Here is a 24,329-nt window from a genome sequence, read left to right as displayed (position 1 = left end):
AAACCAATGTATTTGGGTTGGGTCTCCATAGATACCCACAGGGTAGGTTATCCATTGTCATCCCTAGTTTTCACTACTCTTTTTACAATTAGAGTTCTAATTCTCACTCTCTCTCATTCTCTTACTACAGCAACGGCGATTTACAATGGCGACAATCTAGCGGCAATAAGATTGTGACTATCGATAAAAAAATATACAATTAATCATAACCAAAACATGGAAATTGAAGACAAAAATGTACAGAATTTCAATTAAGGTGATCACTAGTTAAGATGAAAATTAGGAAATTCAATCTAAGGTTACCATCAAATCAGAGAGAAATCCAATAAAACAATTGCAGGAGATATTAAAATAAGAAAATTCATTCTATAAATGCAAATAAAAATTAAAAAAGACGAAGAAGAAGAAGAAGATGGAAACGAGAGTAAAAACTTACTTTCAAATTATCGAAGATCAACCAATAGAGAGGAGAAGGAGATGCATAAAATTAAAAAAAAATTAAAAAAGAAGATGGATTTTTTTTGTAGGAATAGAATTTTTCTAAATAAATTTAAAAATTTCTAAATATACATAAAATTTGACAAGAATAATGTGATAATGTTAATAATGTGTATTTGATTTTGTTGTTGAGCCAAATAAAATAAAATAAAATTGAATGTATATTTAGCTTTGGTTATGAATCTTAAAAAAAAAAAAAAATTGGTTGTGAGCCTTTAAAAAACATAATTAAAAAAAAGTCAAGTTGGGTCGGAGAAAATTCAAACCCAATAGGAGATGGGGATGATAATACCCATGGGTGTATTTAATTGGACGGACTAGATAAGAGGGGATTAGAATCTATCGGACTTGAGTCTTGGGACTGTGAATCCCCCAGATTATTTGGTTAGATTGGATATGTATCCTGTGTTTGTTTTTTCATGGGATTAGATACTTGGAAATGACTATTTTTAGTGAATCCAACGTTTGGTTGGACGGACTAGATAGGATAAATGAACAAAAGACTATTTTACCTTTTTTTAATTGTTTACTAAGTAATAGCAATATTAAACATATCTTTAATATTTTAATTTTTTAGCTAGATTAAATAAAATTTTAATTTTATTTTATTTTTTGCACAATTAAATAAATTTATTTTTTTTAATTAAATAAATAAAATATCAATAAAAATATATGTTATTTTTTTAATTAAAATTTTAAATAAATTTATTTTTAAAAATAATAATAATTAAATTATGAAATTAAATTAAACATCTATTAAAATTTAAATAATGAAATTAAATAAATTATAAACAAAATTTTAAAATAAAGCATCAATAAAATACCTATAAGAATTACTTTAAAAATTAAATAAATAAAACATCAATAAAAATTTAAACAAAATTATTTTATTTTTAAATTGAGACATTTAAATTTTACTGAATTTTACTAAATATAATGCATAATTAAATAGTAGAGGGTCAAAATGGTCATTTCATCACCTAATCTCAATAGCAAATAGTCCCCCGAAAATTGTCCCATACCCCCCAGGATACAATAGTCCTCCGTATGAGGGATAAGGAGTCCGGCCGGACTCCATGTTCGGCGGACTAAAAAAAAACGAACGGCAGATAAAGAGCCTCCCCCGAATTACAATCCCAATAGTGAATAATCCCCCCCTTATCCCCCAATCAAACACACCCATGGGGAATAGGGAAAAATAATTATAAGGGAATAGGGATGGAGAATTAATATCCACTCCATTAACCCCATTGTCATCCCTATTCACATGTGTAGGCGCTGACATAAGCAATTTGTGTCTTTTTCTACATTTCGCCAACTACTAGTCCGGTCTATAGGGGCAATTAGACTATTGTTGGAGCAAATCCATCTAGTGCCCTAATTTTTTTATTTGGAAAAATAATTTACAAATAGAATTTCTCAGAATTTATATATAAAAAATGTATTTAGAATGATGTAATAACAACATATTTATAATTATGAGACATAATAATAGATATTTTGATTAAAGAAAATCATAAATAATTATGTCATTTGATATGAAACTTTTGTATAAAAATTAAGCTTATGTAACATTACCTTTTTCATATTGATTGTATGGTAATATTGGATTGATGCTCCTTGATCCACTGTTTTAATGTTGGTTATTAGACAATCTTGTAATAATACTCCACATTATTCACCCTGTATTACTTAATGAATATATAACTGGTTATAAATCAAAAAAACAAAATCTTAAAACTCAAATGATTTTTCCTAATTTCATAAATCATAACTTAAATTCACAAATTAGTTCATTGAAAAAGAGAAGAAGTAAAAAAACCCTAAACAACTTTTTTTCATGGTGTAAACATATATATATATATATATAATTGGTTGTGCACAAAAAAAAAATGTCAAAACTTATAGTTTGTCAGATATGGAGTAGAGTTTAGTGATTCCAGATTTTGTCAGAGTTAATGGTGCCTTCAATCGACTTTGGATATTCGCAGGTTGAGGTTTGATTTGGGCAAAAACGTGAAAGTTCTTCGGGTTTTCTCTAGAGCTCTCTATTTTCTTATACGTAAAATGAAGAGAGAGAGAGAGAGAGAGAGAGAGTAGAATAGGGGTTTATATACCTGGTTTAATGGTAATCTTTTGTAATAATAGATGACATTTAAGTATTTTGACTTCTTTAGTTTCAGCTACCCGCATAATCTGAATCTAAAAGCACCCCTTGAGATGCTTTTTAAAATTAACTTTTTTCCTCACATTTAAGTTACAATAAGTTATAAGTTGCTACCTTGTAAGTTATGCCAAATACACAATTTCAACTTAAATTAAGCTAAAAGCTAAAATAAGTTGTCTTTAAGCTACACCAAACACCCACAATGTATCCTCCACACAGCCTACAAACACGGGACTCAAAAAAGGATGTGAGTGTAGAGGAAATTTCAGTGAATGTATTAAGGAAATGTTTGGGATGTTAGTTTTTTTAATTAAAATAGTCAAAAAGTGAAAATATTTAATCACATCACTTATTTTACTTTTTTATACATCTTTATGTAAAAAATTAAAGGCAAACATATCCACAAGTTCTAAGCCGCTGTCGATAATTGTAAGCCTCATTAGCAACTGGGTTAAAAGTTAGCTTATTGACTTTTTGGCTTTTTTTTTAATCACATCGAGGACTGTACAAAATACCATCTAATCCATTAAAATCGCACTGATCAGTATCAATCTGCACCATTTTATCCGTTAACTACGAATTAAACTTTAAAATCTATAATCCGCCTTCAAAATCGTTCCACTATGCTATAATCAATACACACACACACACAGACACACACACACACACACACACATATATATATATATATATATAAACCTCTAATGAAATATCAAAATAAAAATGAGTATGAGAGAAATTTAAAATGTTAAATTTATTACAAATTAGTAGTTATATATATGAAAAATATTATATAAAATTAGTTTATGTTATATATATATATATATATATATATATATAAATTTTTTTATGCAAATTAGTATTATATTATGTAAATACTTGATAATTGGTTAAAATATTTTTTAATCTTTCAATCCACTCAAAGCCATCTAAACGGTGATTTGCCAATTCGTTAATTCACTAATCCACCATTCAATTTAAACCGTTCGAATCATACAACACATACCCCTAATCACACCACCTCTTTAATAAAATAAAATAAAATAAAAAATTAATTTTAAACCTGACCTCAAAATAGGCCGCAAGCAGATAAGGATCCGGACCTGATTAATAGCGACACTGACGGATCCGAACCATAGCCCAGAAACTATTCACATGCGTAGGCGCTGACATAAGTAATTTTTGTCTTTTCCTACACTTCTTGCTGGGTGGGTAGTCTTTTTTCTACACTTCGCCAACTAATCCGGCCTACAGGGGCATTAGACTATGCAAAATACTTGGAACCACATTTTGGGGGACACGACTTCCAAATAATTGTAATTCATCAAGTGTATTTTTATTTTTGTAATATTTCTTTTTCTCTCACACCTGTGCGAGGGTCACGGAGGTGAAGTGTTTGTAGGGGTCAGTATTATTTCTAATTAGACTATTGTTGGGCCAAATCCATCTAGTGCCTTAATTTTTTATTTGGAAAAATAATTTACAAATAGAATTTCTCAGAATTTATATAAAAAATGCATTTAACATGATATAATAATAACATATTTATAATTATGAGATATAATAATAAATATTTTGATTAAACAAAATCATAAATAATTTTGTCATTTGGTATGAAACTTTTGTATAAAAATTAAGCTTATATAACATTACCCTTTTCATATTGATTGTATGGTAATATTGGATTGATGCTCCTTGATCCAATATTATTTGAAAAAAGTTAATTTTTTTTATAATTGATTTGATAATTAAAAAAATAAAATATTATAATTTAAATATAAAATTTTATTTTATTAATAATTTTAACTTATTTTATCTTTACTAATTTTTTCCAAGGTCATCTCTTTCATCCCCCCAAAAAAAAAAAAAAAAATACTAATTGGACAGACACCCATGAATTTGTCCGGGAGCAGGAGCAGCATATCCTCCTTTCCTCTCATTATAAAGTTGAGTGCTCATCACACCATCTCTATCTATACTACTACATTTGTCTTTGACTAATACATCTAGAGAGAGAAGCAAGAGAGGGAGAGAAATGGCGAAGGTAGGGAGAATGAAGCTGGGATCACAAGGTCTAGAGGTGTCCAAACAGGGACTGGGATGCATGGAGATGTCATTCGGCTACGGGCCTCCAAAGCCGGAAGAAGACATGATCAAACTCATCCACCACTCCATCAACTCCGGCGTCACTTTCCTTGACACCTCCGACTTCTACGGCCCTCACACCAACGAAATCCTCCTCGGCAAGGTCGCCCCTATTATTAATTCAATTTCCTACTCTTTGATTTCTATTCATAAGAAATGGTGGAGTTGATCTTGATTTTGATTTTGATTTTGATTTTGATGAGCAGGCACTCAAGGGAGGGATGAGAGACAAAGTTGAATTGGCTTCGAAATTTGGGATCCACTTTGCTAACGGAAAGAGAGAGAATCGAGGTGATCCGGGATACGTACGGGCAGCATGTGAGGCGAGCTTGAAGAGGCTGGACATGGATTGTATCGATCTCTATTACCAGCATCGGATTGACACCCGCGTCCCCGTTGAAATTACGGTTCAACCCCGCTTCTCTCTCTCTCTCTCTCTTTAATTTGAACATTTCGTTTGTACTGGTTTTAATTTTTTAAAAATTAATTTTTTATGATTTTTTATTTTTAGTAAATATTTTAAAATTTTAAATATTTTTTTACTTTTTTATGGACGGGCTAGTTTGGCATGTACTAAATAAGTCAAAAAGTCAAAAAGTCACTATCTTATTTAAGTCACATCATCTTATTTAAATTACATCACCTCTCTAACACATCACATCAAACCCAACCCAAACCCAACCCAAACCCACCAATAAGTCAAAAAGTGCACTTTTTTAGGACATCCCAAACCAACCACTTATTTTACTTTTTTATACATTGGGTTGGCTTGGGGTGTACTAAAAAAGTGTACTTTTTGTCTTTTTACGAAAAGATGTGCAGAAAAGTAGAGAGGTGATGTGATGGAAAAAGGATAAAAAGATAAAAAGATGGATTATATAGTAGATGACAAACAAGGCTAAAAAATTAAAAACAAACATATTCACAAGTTCTAAGCCTCTGTGGATAATTGTAGGCCTCATTAGCAACTGGGTTAAAAGTCAACTTATTGGCTTTTTAGTTTTTTTAAATCACAGCGAGGACTATACAAAATACCGTCTAATCTGCTAAAACCGCACTGATTAGTATCAATTTGTACCGTTTTATCCGCTAACTGCGGATTAAATTTTAAAATCTATAATCCGTCTTCAAAATCGCTCCACTCCGCTATAATTAATACACATATATATATATATATATATATTTTAACTTCTGATGAAATATCAAAATAAAAATGAGTATGAGAGAAATTTAAAATGTTAAATTTATTACAAATTAATAGTTATATATATGAAAAATATTATATAAAATTAGTTTGTGTTATATATATGTAAATTTTTTTATGCAAATTAGTATTATATTATGTAAATACTTGATAAATAGTTAAAATATTTTTTAATCTGTCAATCCACTCAAAACCATCCAGACGGTGATTTGCCAATTCGTTAATTCACTAATCCACCATTTGATTTAAACCGTTTGAATCGTACAACACATACCCCTAATCACACCACCTCTCTAATAAAATAAAATAAAATAAAAAATTAATTTTTAACCTGACCTCAAAATAGGCCGTAGGCAGATAAGGATCCGGACCTGATTAATAGCGACACTGACGGATCCGAACCATAGCCCGGAAACTATTCACATGCGTAGGCGCTGACATAAGTAATTTTTGTCTTTTTCTACACTTCTTGCTGGGTGGGTAGCCTTTTTTCTACGCTTCGCCAACTAGTCCGGCCTACAGGGGTAGTCTTTAATTTGAACATTTCGTTTGTACTGGTTTTAATTTTTTTAAAATTAATTTTTTATGATTTTTTATTTTTAGTAAATATTTTTAAAATTTTAAATAATTTTTTACTTTTTTATGGACTTCAGATATATTTAAAAGATAAAATATTTATAAAACATTAATAAATATATAAAAATATAAAAACTATATTGAATTTTCATATATATTTTTTTATATTTTTAATATTTAGTGAATTTTTTAATTTTTTATAAATATTATATTTTTAAATGTATAAATGTAAAGTGTATATTTTTAAATGTATAACGTGGGGGTCACAACTGGTCCCGTTTTTATAATCTGAACCGTTAATGTATAGAACTCGTCGAGTACTATATGGTCATAAAAAATTACGTTGATTGGATATCAATAGCTATGTGATCAAATCAATTTTGTATAAAAAAAAAATAGACAATGAACAAATTAACGGTTGAGAAAAAATTGATCCTGAGAGAAAGCTATCGATATCCGATCAGCGTGATTTTTTACAGGCATATAGTACTCGATAAGTTCTACACATTGAACGGTTCGGATTATCAAAACGGGACCCATGATGGGCCTTCACGAGCCGAACAGTACTGTCCAGTTCGATTTTTGGACTAGAGCAAGCCGCTCCCTATATATATACATAATTTGTAATTTTTTACTTTTGCAATCATGTTTTTTATAACGGTATAACTAGTTTTGTTGCACTTTTTGATTTTTTAGATAAAAAAAGTAGTGGAAAAAAAGATGATTATTTGGGATTATTTTTTTGTCTTTTTTAGATAAAAAAAAAGTAGTGAAAAAAAATGTATTAAAATATTGTATAAAATAATAAAATTACTGTATTACCCGTATGCCCTATGTGTACTGACAGTGATGATTGAAGGAACCAATACGGCTTGCTTTGAAATGAGATGGTGGGTAGGCATGCTTCAGAATATATATGTATAGGATGAGGCTTTCCCCTAGTTCGATGAAGGACTGGAGAGTACTGTTGGACCCGTGGAGGTCCATCACGGGTTTCGTTTCAATAATCTGAATTGTTCAATGTATAGAACTTGTTGAGTACCATATGCCTGTAAAAAATCACGTTGATTAGATATCAATACCTATGTGATCAAATCAGTTTTGTATAACAAAAAAATGGACGGTGAAAATAAACGGCTGGCAAAAATCTGATTTGATCACATAGCTATCGATATCCGATCAACGTGATTTTTTACATACGTATATAGTACTCGACGAGTTCTACGCATTGAACGGTTTGGATTATCGAAACGAAAACCGTGGTGGCCCCTATGGGTTAGTTTTTTGTTTTTTTAACATGTTCCTGTTCACACGTCAACTTGTACCCTCACTTCAATACAAATTTGGCTTGTGTACTTTTTTTTGTACTTTTTTGGTGAATAGTAATAACTTTTTGGTCTTTTTAGTAACTATTTGGCTTTTTGTCCTTTATAGACTATCCCAAACAAGCACTAAGTCATAGGTTGTGAATGATATTTTGTAAAGAGAAACACTATTAAACATCCTGTGTTGTATCATATGCATAACTTTAAATTTTATGAGTCATAACTAAAAACAATATCATAACTAAACACAATATGGAGTATAATTAAAGATCTCATGAGTTATAATTAAAATAATATCATAACTAAAAAAGGAAATTGATCATTACTAAAGAAGAAGAAAATGACATTACTAGTGTGCATATGATACACCTCTTTCAAAGGTGTATATATTACAATTTTCCTTTTGTGAATGATGATAAAGTTTTTAAAAATCACAGTTTTAAATTGAACCAAACCAAACCACGTTTTAATTGCTCGGTCTAATTTGTTTGTAAGATTTTCGTAATTTAGTTTGGTTCCAAATTTCTTGAAATTGGGTGTTTGGTATATGGTTTTTTTGATTAAAATAGCCAAAAAGCCAAAATACACAATCACATCTCTCTAAGTTTTTATATGTTTTTTCGTCAAAAGTAAAAAAACAACTAAAATAGTCAATTTCTAAACAAGCTCTAAGTAATAGTTCAGTTTTGTTTACTCCTAAACTGAACCAATCCAAATTATGCTCATCCCTAGTGTCTCTCATGAAGTGTGTATGCAGAAACAATCGACAGTAATTTGGACAGAAGAACCAAATTGAAATTAAATTAAATCAAAGTAAAATTTGAGTCAAACTATAGCAGTAAAAAGTGTAATTTACCCAAGTTAATAATATTTATTGATACACTTCTATTGTGTTTGTTTCAGTATTATGTTATAGTTTACATTTCCAATTGAGAGCTGGCTATTCTCTCAGTCAATGTTGTCTAGTTTGCCTTTTTACTGTGATATGGTATTTTGCCTGCCTTTTGGTGATGATGATGATGTCAAATTTGCAAACATATGACATTCTTCCCCATTTTTTGTTGTCGGGTGTTCCTACTTCAGCTCTTCACTTTTAGTTACTAGCATTTGTGTTTCTTCAATGAATTCTATGCCCAATTGCCATCCATAGTCATCGATGAGTATAAATTGCTTTAATTAACATGACAAGATTTGCACTTCCACTTGCATGATAAAGCTTATATGGCACCTTTGGTTCTGCCAAATTTGCCTCATGAATTGATCCATCTTAAATCAATTAATTCCATTTTGTTTTTTCAATTTGTAAATGAGATAGTTCAAATTTGTGTAGCTGTTCAATGGAATAACATTGAATCTTTCAAATCTATTTTAAAATTATTATATATTCTAATAGAAATAACTGAATTTAAATACTCATAAAGAGAGTAGGGCTTTGTCAACTTGTGCTTTTTCAGCCAAACAAATCTAATTATCTAACTTCTGTAGATATTCAAATTATATTCTGGGGCCAACTTCACATTGTTGGGATGACCAAACAGGCCCTTGCTGATTTATCTAATTTTCTTAAAGCCGTTTGGGTTTTGTTCTATATTTTACTTGGGGAGATGACATCAAATAAAATCCATTGGAGAACTGGATTTATGTAGCTGATCCCAAGTAATTAGGACAGGCTTGAGTTGTGTTCTGGCTCAACTCACCACCGTGCTGCAATTTTTTAAAACAGTTGGAATCAATCAAGCTAATAGACAAGTAAAAACTCCCGTGTTTGGAGATCAATTACCCACGAAGGCAAACCATACTCTTTGGATTACAATCATGTGCACTCTTTCTTAAGTTAAGCATGCATCCAAATTGTTTGATCATATACCAATATTATGTTGTGGTAGAGTAGCATGATAATCTTGTTTCTACTTCCCTTCCTCTTTACGTATACATGTTTCTGCACGTCTCCAAAATGATTTACTTGTTTTTTTCTTTGATTCTTTTTTTTGTAACCCATCTTTTCACCAGATGGGAGAACTCAAGAAACTGGTTGAAGAGGGTAAAATAAAGTACATTGGTCTATCTGAGGCCTCTCCTTCAACAATCAGAAGAGCTCACGCAGTTCATCCAATTACAGCAATACAATTGGAATGGTCTTTATGGACAAGAGATGTGGAGGAAGAAATAGTTCCTACTTGCAGGTGAGGCATCTATTCTGCTAAATGACATTTTAGGGAATAACAAGAAATCCAAATTGCTAATTTGATATCCGTTGTGATTATTCAGAGAACTTGGCATTGGGATCGTTGCATACAGTCCTTTAGGGAGAGGATTTTTATCATCAGGTCCCAAGCTTTTTGAGAATTTTGCAAATGAAGACTTCCGCCAGGTTTGTGCAATGTTAATGTCGTCATAACATTGTTGTGAATAGTCTTGACTTTCTTTGTGCAAACTGTAGAAAAGTAACCGATGTTATAAGCTGATAAAATGCACCATGTTTTCTAAAAATGAGGAGCGCTTGTTAGTGAAAGTTTTGTATATAAAACTTATTAAAGTCCTTTTATACTGAAATTGTAATTTTATAGCCAGTCAGTTGTATGTTTTCTGCTTCTTTGGCATAAATTACTTTTGTGCTTCTTGGATTTTGTATTAAACCACATTCCAGTGAACTTTGTCAACAAGTGTAACTATTCAATGAAAAACTTTTCGCTTTTTATCTTTTGGCATAAATTACTTTTGTGCTTCTTGGATTTTGTATTAAACCACATTCCAGTGAACTTTGTCAACAAGTGTAACTATTCAATAAAAAACTTTTCGCTTTTTATCTTTTGGCACAAATTTTTTATTGTGGATGTAGTTACGTTTATTTCATCCTTCAAACTCTCTTAATCCATTGGGAAAACAGTCATTGTGTTGGGTTGTGATTCAACTTCAGAGCTTGTTTTACGTGATCAATCTCTGAATGGCGGATTCACAGTTTTGATGCTGAATCTTGTATATCATTTATTTTTTATTTTTTTGCAGCATCTACCAAGGTTCCAGCCGGAGAATATGGAGCATAACAAAAAGATGTTTGAGCAAGTTAATGAAATAGCAGAGAAGAAGGGGTGCACCCCAGGGCAGCTAGCATTGGCATGGGTTCATCACCAAGGAAGTGACGTGTGTCCTATTCCCGGCACCACCAAGATTGCAAACTTGGATCAGAACATTGGAGCTTTGTCAGTAAAACTGACACCGGAAGAAATGGCTGAACTTGAATCCATTGCATCAGCTGATGCAGTTAAGGGAGATAGGTATGGGGAGGGCCTGACTACTTGGAAGAATTCAGACACCCCACCCTTGTCCTCATGGACATCTTAAGAAATACATCTTTCACTTGTGTTGGTTGTTCCTTTGGAGTTGTAAAAGAACTTGGTTTTGTGATCCTCTGTTTTTGGAGTGTGTGTAATCTGTATTTGGTTTTTATGTGAGACCATGTTAAGGTTGATGTGAGCAGGGAAGGGACCTTCATTTTGTCCATCACCATTGGAGCTATAAATAAAAGGAGTTAAAATTTCTGTGGTTAATTTTATGGTTGGTTAAATTACACTTCTATTAATGTTTGAAGAAAATATATCAAGTCCACAAATAACCAAATGAATCAAATAAATTAAATGTAGATTGTTGTGCGAAAAGTCCGCCGACAATAAAATAATATCAAAATAGTTGATGGTTTTGAATATGGAATAGAAGAACTATGTAAACTAAGTAAATTCATGAGAGAAACAATTGTAAGATATCAAGATTTACGTGGTTTAACCTTAGTCTACATTCACACGTGAAAAGAAGAATTCACTATCGAGAGAGAATAGTTGCTCTTGAGAGTTACAAGGTGACAAAATAATCTCTCACAAAACTTACAACTCAAATACTTTGTTGCCAAACCCAAAATCCTCTCTACTTCTGAGAGACAAGTTCTCCCAAGGAGACATATAATAGATTTAGTTAAACATAATTATAGATCCCAAAGCAAAGAAGAAAGAGAGACGAGAACAAAATTTGAACCCTCTAAAGCAAGATAAAATCTCACTAAATCAAGGCTTCAAAAAAGACACCAAACTAAACAAGTCATTTTTTACTACTCCAAACAAACTATGGTGAACATATACGGATCTTCCAAGACCAACAAATATAGATTTTTCAAAACTAACGATTATAGATTTATGAAGGATCACCAAACAAGGAGAAAACCTCCAAAAAGAGACCTTAAGGAACTTCAAAAGCTCTACCAAAACTACTCGTTCAACTAAAAAATTTAATTGAACGAGTAGTCTTCACATATTTATAACCAAATAATCATTCTTAAAACTAATCCTAAACAAAATAGGTTTCCTATCAATCTAATTCATAATAATTAAGAAACTCTAAATTCAAAGTTTTAGAAGATCCAAATCAGGTCAAATAGATCTCTTACAAATTCAAACCAATATTGAGTGAAAAACAAGTCCAAATTTGACTCAATAACTCTTCGCACAATTCTTATTCCAATTACAAAATTAAATATTGATGATAAAGTTTGATGATACAGTTTGTGATGGTAGAATGGGTCGGACTGATCCACGCTCCTTAAGCCTATGTCCGAATGACCAAGCCCACCTGGAGACCTGCACAAGAGTTCAACGGGAAACGGGGAGTCCTCCAGCGAACCCTCCGACGAGCAAGTTAGAGAGAGAGAGGTGGCTTGTAGAGATAGACTAGAGACAGAAAAGCTTAACCTTCTTCCTGTCTTCAACGTCTGCTTATATCCTCTGGTAATCATTTCGTTGTCCCTTCTGACCTATCACCTTGGCCGAAAGTCTATACTGTAGCTTACCTTGTTCAGGGTGAAGGCGTGTTGTCCCGACGGAGAGGGGTTATCGCAATAAATGCTGTAAGGGGCCTCATCAATGGCGATGTGCCGTGGCAATAACTTTGCAGATCTTTGTTTGCTGATGTGGCTTGCCCTTCTCTCGCCACGTGTCTTGATGTCATTGGTTCTTTTTGCTATATGGGGCTTTAGCAATGCTGGGCTTTAGTATTTGAGATATGTATTGGGCCCTAAACGGTGGGCTATAATCTTTATGGGCTTACCCATGTCAGTAGTCCCCCATTCCCAAGTGCAGCTTTAGTCCAACGAAGGGAATAATGAAGAAAATGAGGGTTGTTAGAGACCGGCAGGATAGAGGCCGACCGATAGGAGTGACCGAGTGGATGGACCGACCAAGAGGAGGGCCGGGCGCGAAGAGTGGCCGAGTAGAGGGACCGACCATGAGGAGGGCCGACCACAAAGGGTAGCCGAGTGGAGTGACCGACCATGAGGAGAGCCGACCACGAAGGGTGGCCGAGTGGAGTGACCGACCATGAGGAGGGCCGACCGCGGAGGGTCGCCGAGTGGAGGGACCGACCACAAGGAGGGCCGATCGCGAAGGGTGGCCGAGTGGAGTGACTGACCACGAGGAGGGCCGACCGCGGAGGGTTGCCGAGTGGAGGGACCAACCACGAGGAGGGTCGACCGCGAAGGGTAGCCGAGTAAAGGGGCCGACCACGAGGAGGGTCGATCGCGAAGGGTAGCCGAGTAGAGGGACTGACCATGAAGAGGGCCGACCACGAAGGGGGAGGTGGCGGGGCGCGGGGCTCGACAGGCGGCGGGCCATATGGTGACTTGAAGTGGAAAAGACAGGGTAGGGGAAGAGGGCAGTGAATTGTGGCCGTACACGTAGTAGAATCACGTGGTGGGGAAGGTTAGACGTTGGGCCAGAAGTGAAATGATAGGTCATTATGGGTGTTGAAAAGACAGTTTTGGCGGATGATTGAAAAGTTTTCAAACTGGCGAAAATTAATTGTGACCCCTGGAATACAAGCAAGTCTTGGGCTTTTGGTATTATACGTTTTACCTACCTTTTTTCGAAAAATCAAAACATTCCAAGTGTAGACTCCTTCGTTGCAAGTGATACACCCTTGCGACATTTTTTGAATTTCCTTGCGCCCGCATCCGAAGCTATTCGTAGACACACCACAGAAATGGCCCAAGAAGATGTTGCAGACACCAGGGTTGATCCATTGGGGGACGACGATGCGGTGGATTTGGCGGAGCAATACAGGACGGAGAGGCGAATGGGGAGTGGGGGGGAACCGTCGGGGCGACCTCGCTCGTCCACAATGATGGTGGCGCCGACGCCAATCAGCCAGGTGGAGCTAGATCATTGGCATACAAAGGACAAGTCGATCATTACCGCGAAGGAACTGGAGGGTATGCGGGAGAAGTACCAGATTCCCGCAGAGATAGAGTTGAGACTGCCAGAATCAAAGGAGAGGTCATCTGATGTTCGACCGGGGGAATTCGCCCTATACGAGGAGGCGCTAAAGGGGGGTTTGAGGTTGCCCCTGCCCCAGATAGTGGTGGACGTATTGAACCGGTTGGAGGTAGCTCCAGGCCAACTGATGCCCAATGCGTGAAAAATCTTACTGGCCTATGCGAGCGCGTGGCCGAAGGCGAACGGGGGGGCTGAAATGACGGTGGACGAGTTTTTTGCATGCTACAAGGCGTGGGGGTAGCAAGAGACTTGGGTCACTTTGCAGGCGGCGGCAGGGAAGGGGCTGGTGGCGGGGTTGCCGTCATCGATAAAGGGGTGGAGGCCGCGATGGTTCTATGTGTCCGCCAACGGAGGGGTTGGAGTGCACACAGTTTAGAAAGTGCCCACCAAGTCTATAGAGCCAAAACTGGGGGCAGCAGCAGAGGCGAGAGTGAAGAAGGTGAAGGAATGGAGGGAGAAGGAGGGCGCTAGATGGGATGAGCATGTTCAGCTGTCAGCCTTGTTTACGGCAGAGTTGGGTCCTCAACCGATCAATGAAGACCTGGGACCGGCAGAGTTAAAGGTGAGAAGGAAAGCGCAAGAGGCTGAGGATATGACCATCCTCGCCAAAGCCAGTAAGTTCAAAGAGTCCTAGGTAGACCGACCGCCGAAGCCGATCGCGAGGGAGAGGATCCGACCGCGCCCCAAACCCCTGGGGGAAAAAGACTTAGATAGATTTGAGTCACGACCGCCCCAGTTGATCCTTTTAAGGAGAGAGCCTACAAGGAGATGGAGGGTGTGGTGAAGAAGGAGAGGAGAGTGAGGAGGAGTGAAGAGGAGCCTGCCTTGAAGAGGAGGAAGGAGGTGACGACGGAGCAGACCCCCCTGGCGGGGGAGGCAGAGGGAACCCCTAAAATGGGGTTGGAGGGGGCGGCCAAAGAGGCAGAGAGTGGGGTGACTGGCCTTGGGGAGTAAATGCGAAGTGGTGGGGTCGACGCTGAGCCAAGGGTAGAGCCAAGGGAAGAGCCACAACCACAGGAGGGTCTGGCATCCCAACCTGGAGGGGAGAGGCCTGGGTTGAAGACCGCCTTCTACCACGTCCCTGCGGTGTCTGGGCGAGTGGAAGGGGACGGGAGAGAGGCCAGGCTGGCTGCAGACTGCCTTTTTGGGGTCGTGGAAGACGCAGCCGTTCGCTCAGTGGCTGGGGCCCTGTTGAATAAGGCGGCGGTGGCGAAGGGCGAATTGAGGAGGGAGAGGGAGAGGTTGGGGCAGGTGGAGGCCCAACTTGAAAATTTCAAGAGGGAGAGCGTGGGTTGGAGGAGGGCTGCGCGAAGTGCGTGTGCCAGGGGGTTGGGGGAGGTTGAGAAGGCGAAGAAGATGGAGGTGTTGGCAATCGTGCAGCGCAATGTTGCCGCTCGAGCCCATGCTGAGCTGCTCGCGGTCAAGTTGGAGCTAGAGGATGAATGCCGTAAGGTAGTGTCGCTCGAGTTCCAGTTGGCTGGCGAGCAGAAGAAGCTGGGGGATGCTCAAAATGCCTGAACAGTCGCCACCGAGCGGTTTGAAGAGGCTATGACCAGCAATGAAGAACTGCGTGCCCAGCAGATCAAAGAAAAGGATGACGCAGACCTGAAGATTGCTGGGCTGTAGAAGGAGCTGGAAAATGAGCGTGCTAGGGCAATGGAGGAAAAGGCGAGGTTAGAGAAGGAGTTGGAGGAAGAAAAAACCAAGGCAGCCTCTGAAAGGGCAGCATACCCCGATCTGTACGTCACAGCAGTAGAGCAATTTAAGGTGTCTACTGACTTTCAGATGGCCATCGATGCTGCTATTGCCAGCAACTGGGTGAGAGAGGGGGCTGGGGGGGCTGGTCCATCGGGGACGACCGCTGGGAGCAGGAGCGAAGACGAAGTGATCCAGAGCTTCCAGCGGTCGGACTTCTACAAACACGAAATGGCTGAATTTTGGGAAAGTGGCTGGAAGATGTTCAAGCGTAAAGCAGAAGAGCTGTTCCCAGACATAGACTTCGGCAGTGTTAGAATTGACGAAGACGACGTGGCCCAGACCCCCCTAGATGAGGGCATTGAAGAGGAAGATCTCGCCTCAAGTGAAGAAAAGGAGTGAGAGGAGTGGAGAAAATATGTACTTAGAGTTTTTTTTTTTTTTGTTGTTGTTGTTTTTGAATGGCTGTAATAAACTAATGTACAAGTTTGTGAATAAATAAAATTTTGAATCGTGTTTTCATGCTATTGCTTTTGTTTGTGCATCTGAAATGAATGAGAATGGTGACTTGTATAAGGCTTGCGTATAAATCATCGTGAAGTGCAAAATGTAAGGAAAACTCAATGTAAAGTGAAGTTTAAAATGTAAGGCAACCTCAATGCAGAGTGACCGTAAGGAAGACTCAACGTAAAGTGAAGTTTAACTTGTAAGAGTGTTAAAGATGCGAAGTTTGTGAATCCCGACCCAGCAAGGAAACAGTCTGATTTGGAAAACGTTAGACTGGAATTTGACTAAGTATGGCCACTATGCTTATGATCATGAAGTTGCAATGGTGGCTCAGTCTGACCTAGGCTTGAAGTAACTCGGTTTGGACGTGCTTTTCATGCTCAGTCTAGCTGAGGCTTTTTGTGCTCAGTTTGGCTGAGGCTTTAAGTGACTCGGGCTGGTCGAGCTCTTCATGCTCAGTCTGGCTGAGGCTTTAAGTGACTCGGGCTGGCCGAGCTCTTCATGCTCAGTCTGGCTGAGGCATTAAGTGACTCGGGCTGGCCGAGCTCTTCATGCTCAGTCTGGTTGAGGTGTTAAGTGACTCGGGTTGGCCGAGCTCTTCATGCTCAGTCTGGCTGAGGCTTTTTGTGCTCAGTCTGGCTGAGGCTTTAAGTGACTCGTGCTGGCCGAGCTCTTCATGCTCAGTCTGGCTAAGGCTTTTTGTGCTCAGTCTGGCTGAGGCTTTAAGTGACTCGGGCTGGCCCAGCTCTTCATGCTCAGTCTGGCTGAGGCTTTAAGTGACTCGGGCTGGCCAAGCTCTTCATGCTCAATCTGGCTAAGACTTTTTGTGCTCAGTTTGGCTGAGGCTTTAAGTGACTTGGTCTGGCCGAGTTCTTCATGTTCAGTCTAGCTGAGGCTGCAATCAACGCGTTATTAGAATACCACAGATAACTGAGACATAAGCTTGCTGTCATACAAAGTGTAGCCCATTGGATCATAAATTTAAACCATATGAGGAGAAAATGAGAACATTCAAGTGTGTAGATTGTCAAAAAGAACATATAGCAATTGGAAAATACAAAAATACAACTTTTATTGAAAATAGTGCTTCAAATGCTCAGTGTTCCAAGGATGGGGGAGGTCTCGACCTTCCATGTCCTGAAGTCGATAAGTGCCCGGACGTGGTCTGGCTTTCACAACATAAGGTCCCTCCCACTTGGCTGCCAGTTTGCCCTCAGTCGGATTTTTGGTGGCAAGAGTTACTTCTTGCAAAACAAGGTCCCCCACGGCGAATTCCCTCGGTCTGACTTTGCGGTTTTAGTGTGTTCTCATTTTCTGTTGGTATGCGGCCCATCTGACAGCAGTGGTTTCTCGGAGTTCTTCGATCAAATCTAGGTCTGCCCGACGTAGCTCTTCGGTTAGTTTTGGATTCAGGTGTAAAACCCGTAAGGTTGGCAGACCGACTTCCATTGGGATGACCACCTCAACACCGTACGTTAGGCGAAAGGGGGTCTCCTTAGTGGAAGTCCGAGCGGTGGTGCGGTAAACCCAGAGTACATTGGGTAATTCCTCAGCCCAAAGTCCCTTAGCAGCTTCTAGCTTGGTTTTGATGATCTTCAAGAGAGAACGGTTGGTGACCTCAACTTGGCCATTGGCTTGGGGATGATCTGGGAAAGAGAAACATGGCTGGATTTGGAGTTCTACACAGAATTTCCTGAACTTGGCATTGTCGAATTGTTTGCCGTTGTCGGAGACGATGGCTTGAGGGATGCCAAACCTGCATATGATTGACTGCCAGATGAATCGGGTTGTGTTCCGCTCAGTGATGGTAGCAAGGGGTTCTGCTTCCACCCATTTGGTGAAGTAGTTGATGGCAACAATTGCGAATTTGGTTTGGCCTCGGCCAGTGGACAATGGGCCAACCAGGTCGATCCCCCATTTGGCGAATCGGTAGGGGCTGCAAAGCGTGATCAATTCTGTAGAAGGAGCATGGGGGATGTTGGCAAAACGTTGACACTGATCACATTTAAGTACGAAGTCAGTCGCATCTTGATTGAGAGTAAGCCAGAAATAACCAGTGCGAAGTATTTTATGGGCGAGGGACTGGGCGCCTGAATGATTACTACAGATACCCTCATGAACTTCTCTCATCACATAGGTTGCTTGAGCGGGATTGAGGCATCGCAGATACGGGCGTGAAAAGCCACATTTGTACAAGAGGTCGTTGACAAGGGTGTAATTAGACGACCGGGCCCTAACTTTGGCGGCCTCCTGTTTGCCGTCTGGAAGTTCCCCCGTTGTCAGATACAGAAAGATGTCTGCCGCCAATGGGATAGGTTCATCTTGGAGGAAGTAGACTTCCTGCAGGTTGGGGGAGATGGCCGGGTGGGACAGGTATTCGAGGCGGACACCGTGGTTGAGGTCTGACTGGTCTGCAGAAGCCAATTGGGCCATCTCATCTACCTTGGAGTTTTCAGCCCAAGGGATGTGCTTGATGTGGAAGGTATTGAAGAGGCGAGTAAGGGGGTGAGCAATATCCCTATATGCCCGCATGGTGTCCTCCTTGGCGTCGAATTCTCTGGTAATCTGCCCGACGATAAGCTGGGAATCACTGAACACTCGGATGTGGCTGACACCGATGTTTCTGGCTAGGCGGAGACCTGCTATCAGTGCCTCATATTCGACCTCATTATTGCTTGCATCGAACAGGAAGCGGAGAGCACACTTGAAATAACCACCGTTAGGGGCGGTGAGGATGAGACCAGCCCCACTGCCTTCTTTACGGGATAATCCGTCGACGTTGAGGGTCCAAGAATGGGGGTCTTCTGGCTCGGTAGGGGTTGGTGGGGGTGGAGGAGTTGTGGTTGGGGTGAGGTTAGTGAATTCCAGGATGAAGTAGGCAACTGTCTGTCCCTTAATTGCTCTCCGAGGCCGGTAGGAGATATCAGACAGACTGAGTTCGACCGACCATTGGATAAGCTTGCTAGAAAGCTCTGGTTGTTGCATTATCTTCTTCAACGGTTGGTCAGTGAGGACCATTATGGAATGGGCTTGGAAGTAGGGGCGGAGTCGTCTGGAGGCGGTGACCAAGGCCAAGGACATTTTTTCTAACAATGGGTAGTTTTGTTCCGCCCCCCGAAGAGCCCGACTGATGTAGTAGACTGGTCGCTGGACAGAGTTGTCTTCTCTGACGAGTGCTACACTGACTGCAGTGTGTGACACAGCTAGATAGAGGAAGAGGGGTTCGCCCGTGATGGCTTGAGAAAGTAGGGGGGGTTAGCCATGCACTGTTTCAACTGTTGAAAGGCCTCTTCAGATTCTGTCGTCCATTCAAAAGTTTGCTGAAGGACTTTGAAGAAGGGGAGGCACTTATCCGTGGCTCGGGAAATGAAGCGGTTGAGGGCGGCCACTCACCCAGTAAGCCTCTGAACCTCCTTGACCGTTCTGGGTGACTGCATTTCGATTAAGGCCTTGATCTTTTCGGGATTAGCCTCGATGCCCCGCTGACTGACTATGAATCCCAAAAACTTCCCAGATCCTACGCCGAAGGCACATTTTTCTGGATTAAGCTTCATCTGGTACTTTCGTAGGGTGGCGAAGGTTTCTTGCAGGTCGGCCAGATGATCGGTGGAGAGCTTGCTCTTGACCAGCATGTCATCGACATATACTTCCATGTTCCGACCTATCTGATGATGGAAGACGGCATTGACCAACCGTTGGTAAGTGGCCCCGGCATTCTTCAACCCAAATGGCATCACATGATAATGGTAGGTGCTTCGGTCGGTGATGAAGGAGGTGTGCTCCTGGTCAGATGGGTGCATCAAGATTTGGTTGTATCCAGAGAAGGCATCTATGAAACTGAGCATTTGATGACTGGCCGTGGCGTCGACCAGCAGATCTATGCGAAGGAGAGGGTAGCTGTCCTTGGGGCAAGCTCGGTTGAGGTCGGAGTAGTCGACACAAAGTCGCCATTTACCATTGTTTTTACAAACCAGAACCACATTCGACAGCCATCTGGGGTAGTCCACATTAGTGATAAACTGTGCCTCAAGGAGTTTGTCTACTTCAGAAGCAATAAGGTTATTGCGTTCCGGGTGAAAAATACGCTGCTTCTGGCGGATAGGTCGGAAGTGGGGCTCAACACTGAGACGGTGGCTGATGAAGGAGGGATCAATACCCAGCATATCAGAGTGAGTCCAGGAAAACACGTCGTTGTGTTCAACCAGGAGGGCAGTGAGGTCGGCCTTGGCTTGGGGGGATAGTTGGCTGCCGATCTTGGCGGTTTTGGCCGGGTTGGTAGGGTCGACGAGGACTTCGACGAGCTCCTCCACCGGTTCCCCTCTGACCAGCTCGTCTTCATCTCTGACATCGAGTCCTTCAATGATCATAGCCTCCTTCAGTTTGACTTCTTTAAGTGAGGCGACATAACATTCTCTGGCTATGGTCTGCTCTCCCCTCACTGTTCCGACCCCAAGATCGGTGGGGAACTTGATGGCAAGGTGGTAAGTGGATGTGATAGCTTGGAAAGCATTTAGGGCTGTGCGGCCAAGGATGATGTTGTAGGCAGAGGGGCAGTCAACAACAAGGAAGGTGAGCAACTTTGTGGTCTGCCGCGGGTATTCGCCAATTGTGATAGGAAGATCGATGGAGCCGATGGAGGTAACCCGGTCGCCAGTGAAACCGACCAAAGGGGTTTGGAGGGAAGACAGACTTTCTTCCGCAATCTTGAGCTGGCGGAAGCAATTGAGGAAGATGATGTCTGAAAAACTGCTGTTGTCGACGAGAACCTGTCTGACCTTGTAATTGGAGAGGAGGGCAGAAATGACGAGAGGGTCATCATGAGGATAACGGATGCCTGTACAGTCGGCGTCCGTAAAGGTGATAGACTCGGTCCACTGCCTGGGGTGTTTGGAGGGTCGGTCCAACGTGGCAACTTCTTTGTCTGAGCCCTGGGTTATTTTCCTGAGTTCTGCCCGCTGAGCCGACCGGGATGGTCCTCCACAAGCAAGCCCGCCGGAGATAACTCTGATTTCTCCACGGGGTTATCTTGTGCCCGAGGTTGCTGTGGAGGGTGATCATGACTTTGGTTAGGCTGTGCTGATTGTCGGAGAGGGGTGCGCCGGCGGTTATTTCTGATGGGTTCAGTCCGCTGCCTCTGCTGAGGGCGAGTATCCGTGAATCGGGTGAGGCGTCCTTGACGAATCAGGCCCTCGACCTGATCTTTGAGGTTAACACACTCCTCGGTATTATGGCCGTGATCCTGGTGAAAACAACAATATTTGGACTGGTCTTTCTGATTGGAAAGAGTCCGTGATGGTTGGGGCCATTTTAGGGGGAGTCCCGCTGGATCTGATGGAGGACTTGTTCCATAGGGGAGTTTAGGGGGTGTACCGCTCGAACCGGCTGGGCGGTCAGGCTGGGGCCGACCGGTCGGTTCTGGGAGGTCGATCAGTGTACTGAGATGTTTGGTTATTGTACTGGGTATTTCTGGTTTCAAAATCTTTTCTCTTTTCTCTGGGGGTCGGGTTTTTGGTTATAGGATCTTACTAGGCAGCTAGGGAATCTTCAACATTCATGTATTTTTGGGCTTTGGAGAGTAGGGCTGCCATGGAGGTCGAGGGGTTTTTAGAGAGAGAGAAAAGGAAGTCAGACGATCGCAGACCGGCTATGAAAGCAGTAAGGATGACCTTGTCATCGTTTTCCACTACTTGCAGGGCTTCGGTGTTGAAGCAGGTAACGAAACTGCGTAGCAACTTCCTCTCGGTCTGACGGATGTTGAGGAGTTGGGTTGCCGGACGCCGCTGGTGCTGGGCTCCAATGAAATGGTTGAGGAAAGAGTCACTGAGGTGCTGGAAAGTGGAGACAGAGTCTGTTGGCAGTTGACTAAACCAAAGTCGAGCTGACCCCTTGAGTGTCACGGGGAAAGCCCGGCACATGATTTCGTCAGGGAAAGCATGGAGGATCATGAGGGTACTGTGGGTCTCCAAGTGGTCGACTGGGTCCATCGTACCATCAAAAGAGTCGAGGGTGGGCATTTTGAACTTGGGGGGTAGAGGTTTATCCCGGATGGAGGCAATGAATGGCGAGTTGGCTGTGGTAGAGGGTTTATGTTGGATGTTCTGCATGACCCCTTGGAGTTGGAGCTTCATGGCTCGGAGTTCTGCGTCCCAGAGAGGAATGTAGTCACCACCAGAGGGCAGCGGGGGCTGGACGCTACTGATGGATGTGGGGGTCGGGGTGGTGGATTTATATTTGGGGGAGGAGGTTGTAAGCCTACCAAGTTGGGTGGATTAGGCTACAGGATAGTATGGCTCGGGCTCGTTCTTGGTTGAGGGGAATATCTGGAGGTGGTGGAGAAGGCATATGAAGGTTTCTTTGGAGTAGAGCATTTATTAGGGCATGGTTTTGTCCGGCCATGCGGTTAATGCTTTTGGTAAGCTCGATGAAATACTGTGGTGGGTTGTTTGGATTGGAGGGGTCGGCTTGGTGGTCGGCAGCGTTATGGTGAGAAGCCATGGATCTAGTCGTGACCATACACTTTGATGGGTAGCAAGAAAGGGTTGTTGGAACAGGGTTTTCGGCGACAATGAGCACAACTGACGTGCGGAGCAAAGCGTTCCCACAGACGACGCCAACTGATGATACAGTTTGTGATGGTAGACTAGGTCGGACTGATCCACGCTCCTTAAGCCTATGTTCGAATGACCAAGCCCACCTGGAGACCTGGACAAGAGTTCAACGGGGAACGGGAAGTCCCCCAGTGAACCCTCCAACGAGCAAGTTAGAGAGAGAGAGGTGGATTGTAGAGATAGACTAGAGATAGAAAAGCTTAACCTTCTTCCTGTCTTCAACGTCTGCTTATATCCTCTAGTAATCATTTCGTTGTCCCTTCCGACCTGTCACCTTGGCCGAAAGTCTATGCTATAGCTTACCTTGTTCAGGGTGAGGGCGTGCTGTCCCGACGGAGAGGGGTTATCGCAATAAATGCTGTAAGGGGCCTCATTAATGGCGATGTGCCGTGGCAATAACTTTGCAGATCTTTGTCTGCTGATGTGGCTTGCTCTTCTCTCGCCACGTGTCTTGATGTCATTGATTCTTATTGCTATGTGGGGCTTTAGCAGTGCTGGGGTTTAGTATTTGAGATATGTATTGGGCCCTAAATGGTGGGCTATAATCTTTATGGGCTTACCCATGTCAAATACCAAACTAAATCAAATTGAATATACACATTAAACTAATAATCCAACACAAAAATACTATGTATGTAATGGAAGATTTTCATTGCACATTTAACGGATATGAAATAGGAATATAAATTTATAATTATTTTAAATTAAAAAAGATCATTAATTAAATGATATAATAAAACCTGTCCATTATAAATATTAAATATGCAATGGAGAAGAATACAATTCCATAAACTAGCGAGGTTATTGTTTCCCTTCAAAATCATTACAAATTATTTGTTTTTGCAACTTTTAGTGAAACATATAAATATGCTTTCCTGATGATAATAATAAAAAAATAAAAAAAATAAAATAAAAAAAAAAACACACCAAAACCAAAACTGATGTAGAGCTCGTTTGGGAGGTTAACTATTTTAGTTGACTTTTTTTTGTGTGACTATTTTAGCTTGATTAAAAAGGGTGTAAAATGTATTTTTATTTATTTTTTCTTTTTTTTAAAAATTCTTATCCAAATTTATAAAATGCATCCTACACACAGTCTAAAAACACGAGACTCAAAAAAGGATATGGGTGTGGTGGTAATTTCAGTGGATGTATTAAGGAAATGTTTGGGATGTTGGTTTTTTAACTAAAATAGTTTAAAAAGTTCAAAATATCTAATCACGTCACTTATTTTACTTTTTTATACATTTTTTTGTAAAAAAATTAAAAACAAACTATATCCACATTCCA

General features: G+C 40.5%; 1 protein-coding gene across 1 annotated transcript; it reads left to right on the top strand.

Moving 5' to 3' along the window:
- Window positions 1-4,485: 4,485 nt before the first annotated feature.
- LOC114323559 (putative aldo-keto reductase 4) lies at window positions 4,486-11,463 on the top strand. Its single transcript, XM_028271188.2, has 5 exons — window positions 4,486-4,913; window positions 5,017-5,217; window positions 9,926-10,098; window positions 10,184-10,286; window positions 10,922-11,463. The coding sequence occupies exons 1-5, from the start codon at window positions 4,701-4,703 to the stop codon at window positions 11,255-11,257; spliced, it is 1,026 nt and encodes a 341-aa protein (XP_028126989.1). The 5' UTR covers window positions 4,486-4,700; the 3' UTR covers window positions 11,258-11,463.
- The last annotated feature ends 12,866 nt before the right edge of the window (window positions 11,464-24,329 follow it).

This window comes from Camellia sinensis, chromosome 7 (genome assembly GCF_055761805.1).
Source record: "Camellia sinensis isolate YWXY chromosome 7, ASM5576180v1, whole genome shotgun sequence".
NCBI classification, from domain to species: Eukaryota; Viridiplantae; Streptophyta; class Magnoliopsida; order Ericales; family Theaceae; genus Camellia; species Camellia sinensis.
Note: the sequence above shows the minus strand (reverse complement) of the source record. Positions and strands in the feature narration are given on the sequence as shown.

Coding starts and splice junctions, on each gene's coding strand:
- LOC114323559 (XM_028271188.2), top strand. CDS start 4,701: ATGGCGAAGGTAGGGAGAATGAAGCTGGGATCACAAGGTCTAGAGGTG. Junction 5,218..9,925: donor GCGTCCCCGTTGAAATTACG/GTTCAACCCCGC, acceptor TCTTTTCACCAG/ATGGGAGAACTCAAGAAACT. Junction 10,287..10,921: donor CAAATGAAGACTTCCGCCAG/GTTTGTGCAATG, acceptor ATTTTTTTGCAG/CATCTACCAAGGTTCCAGCC.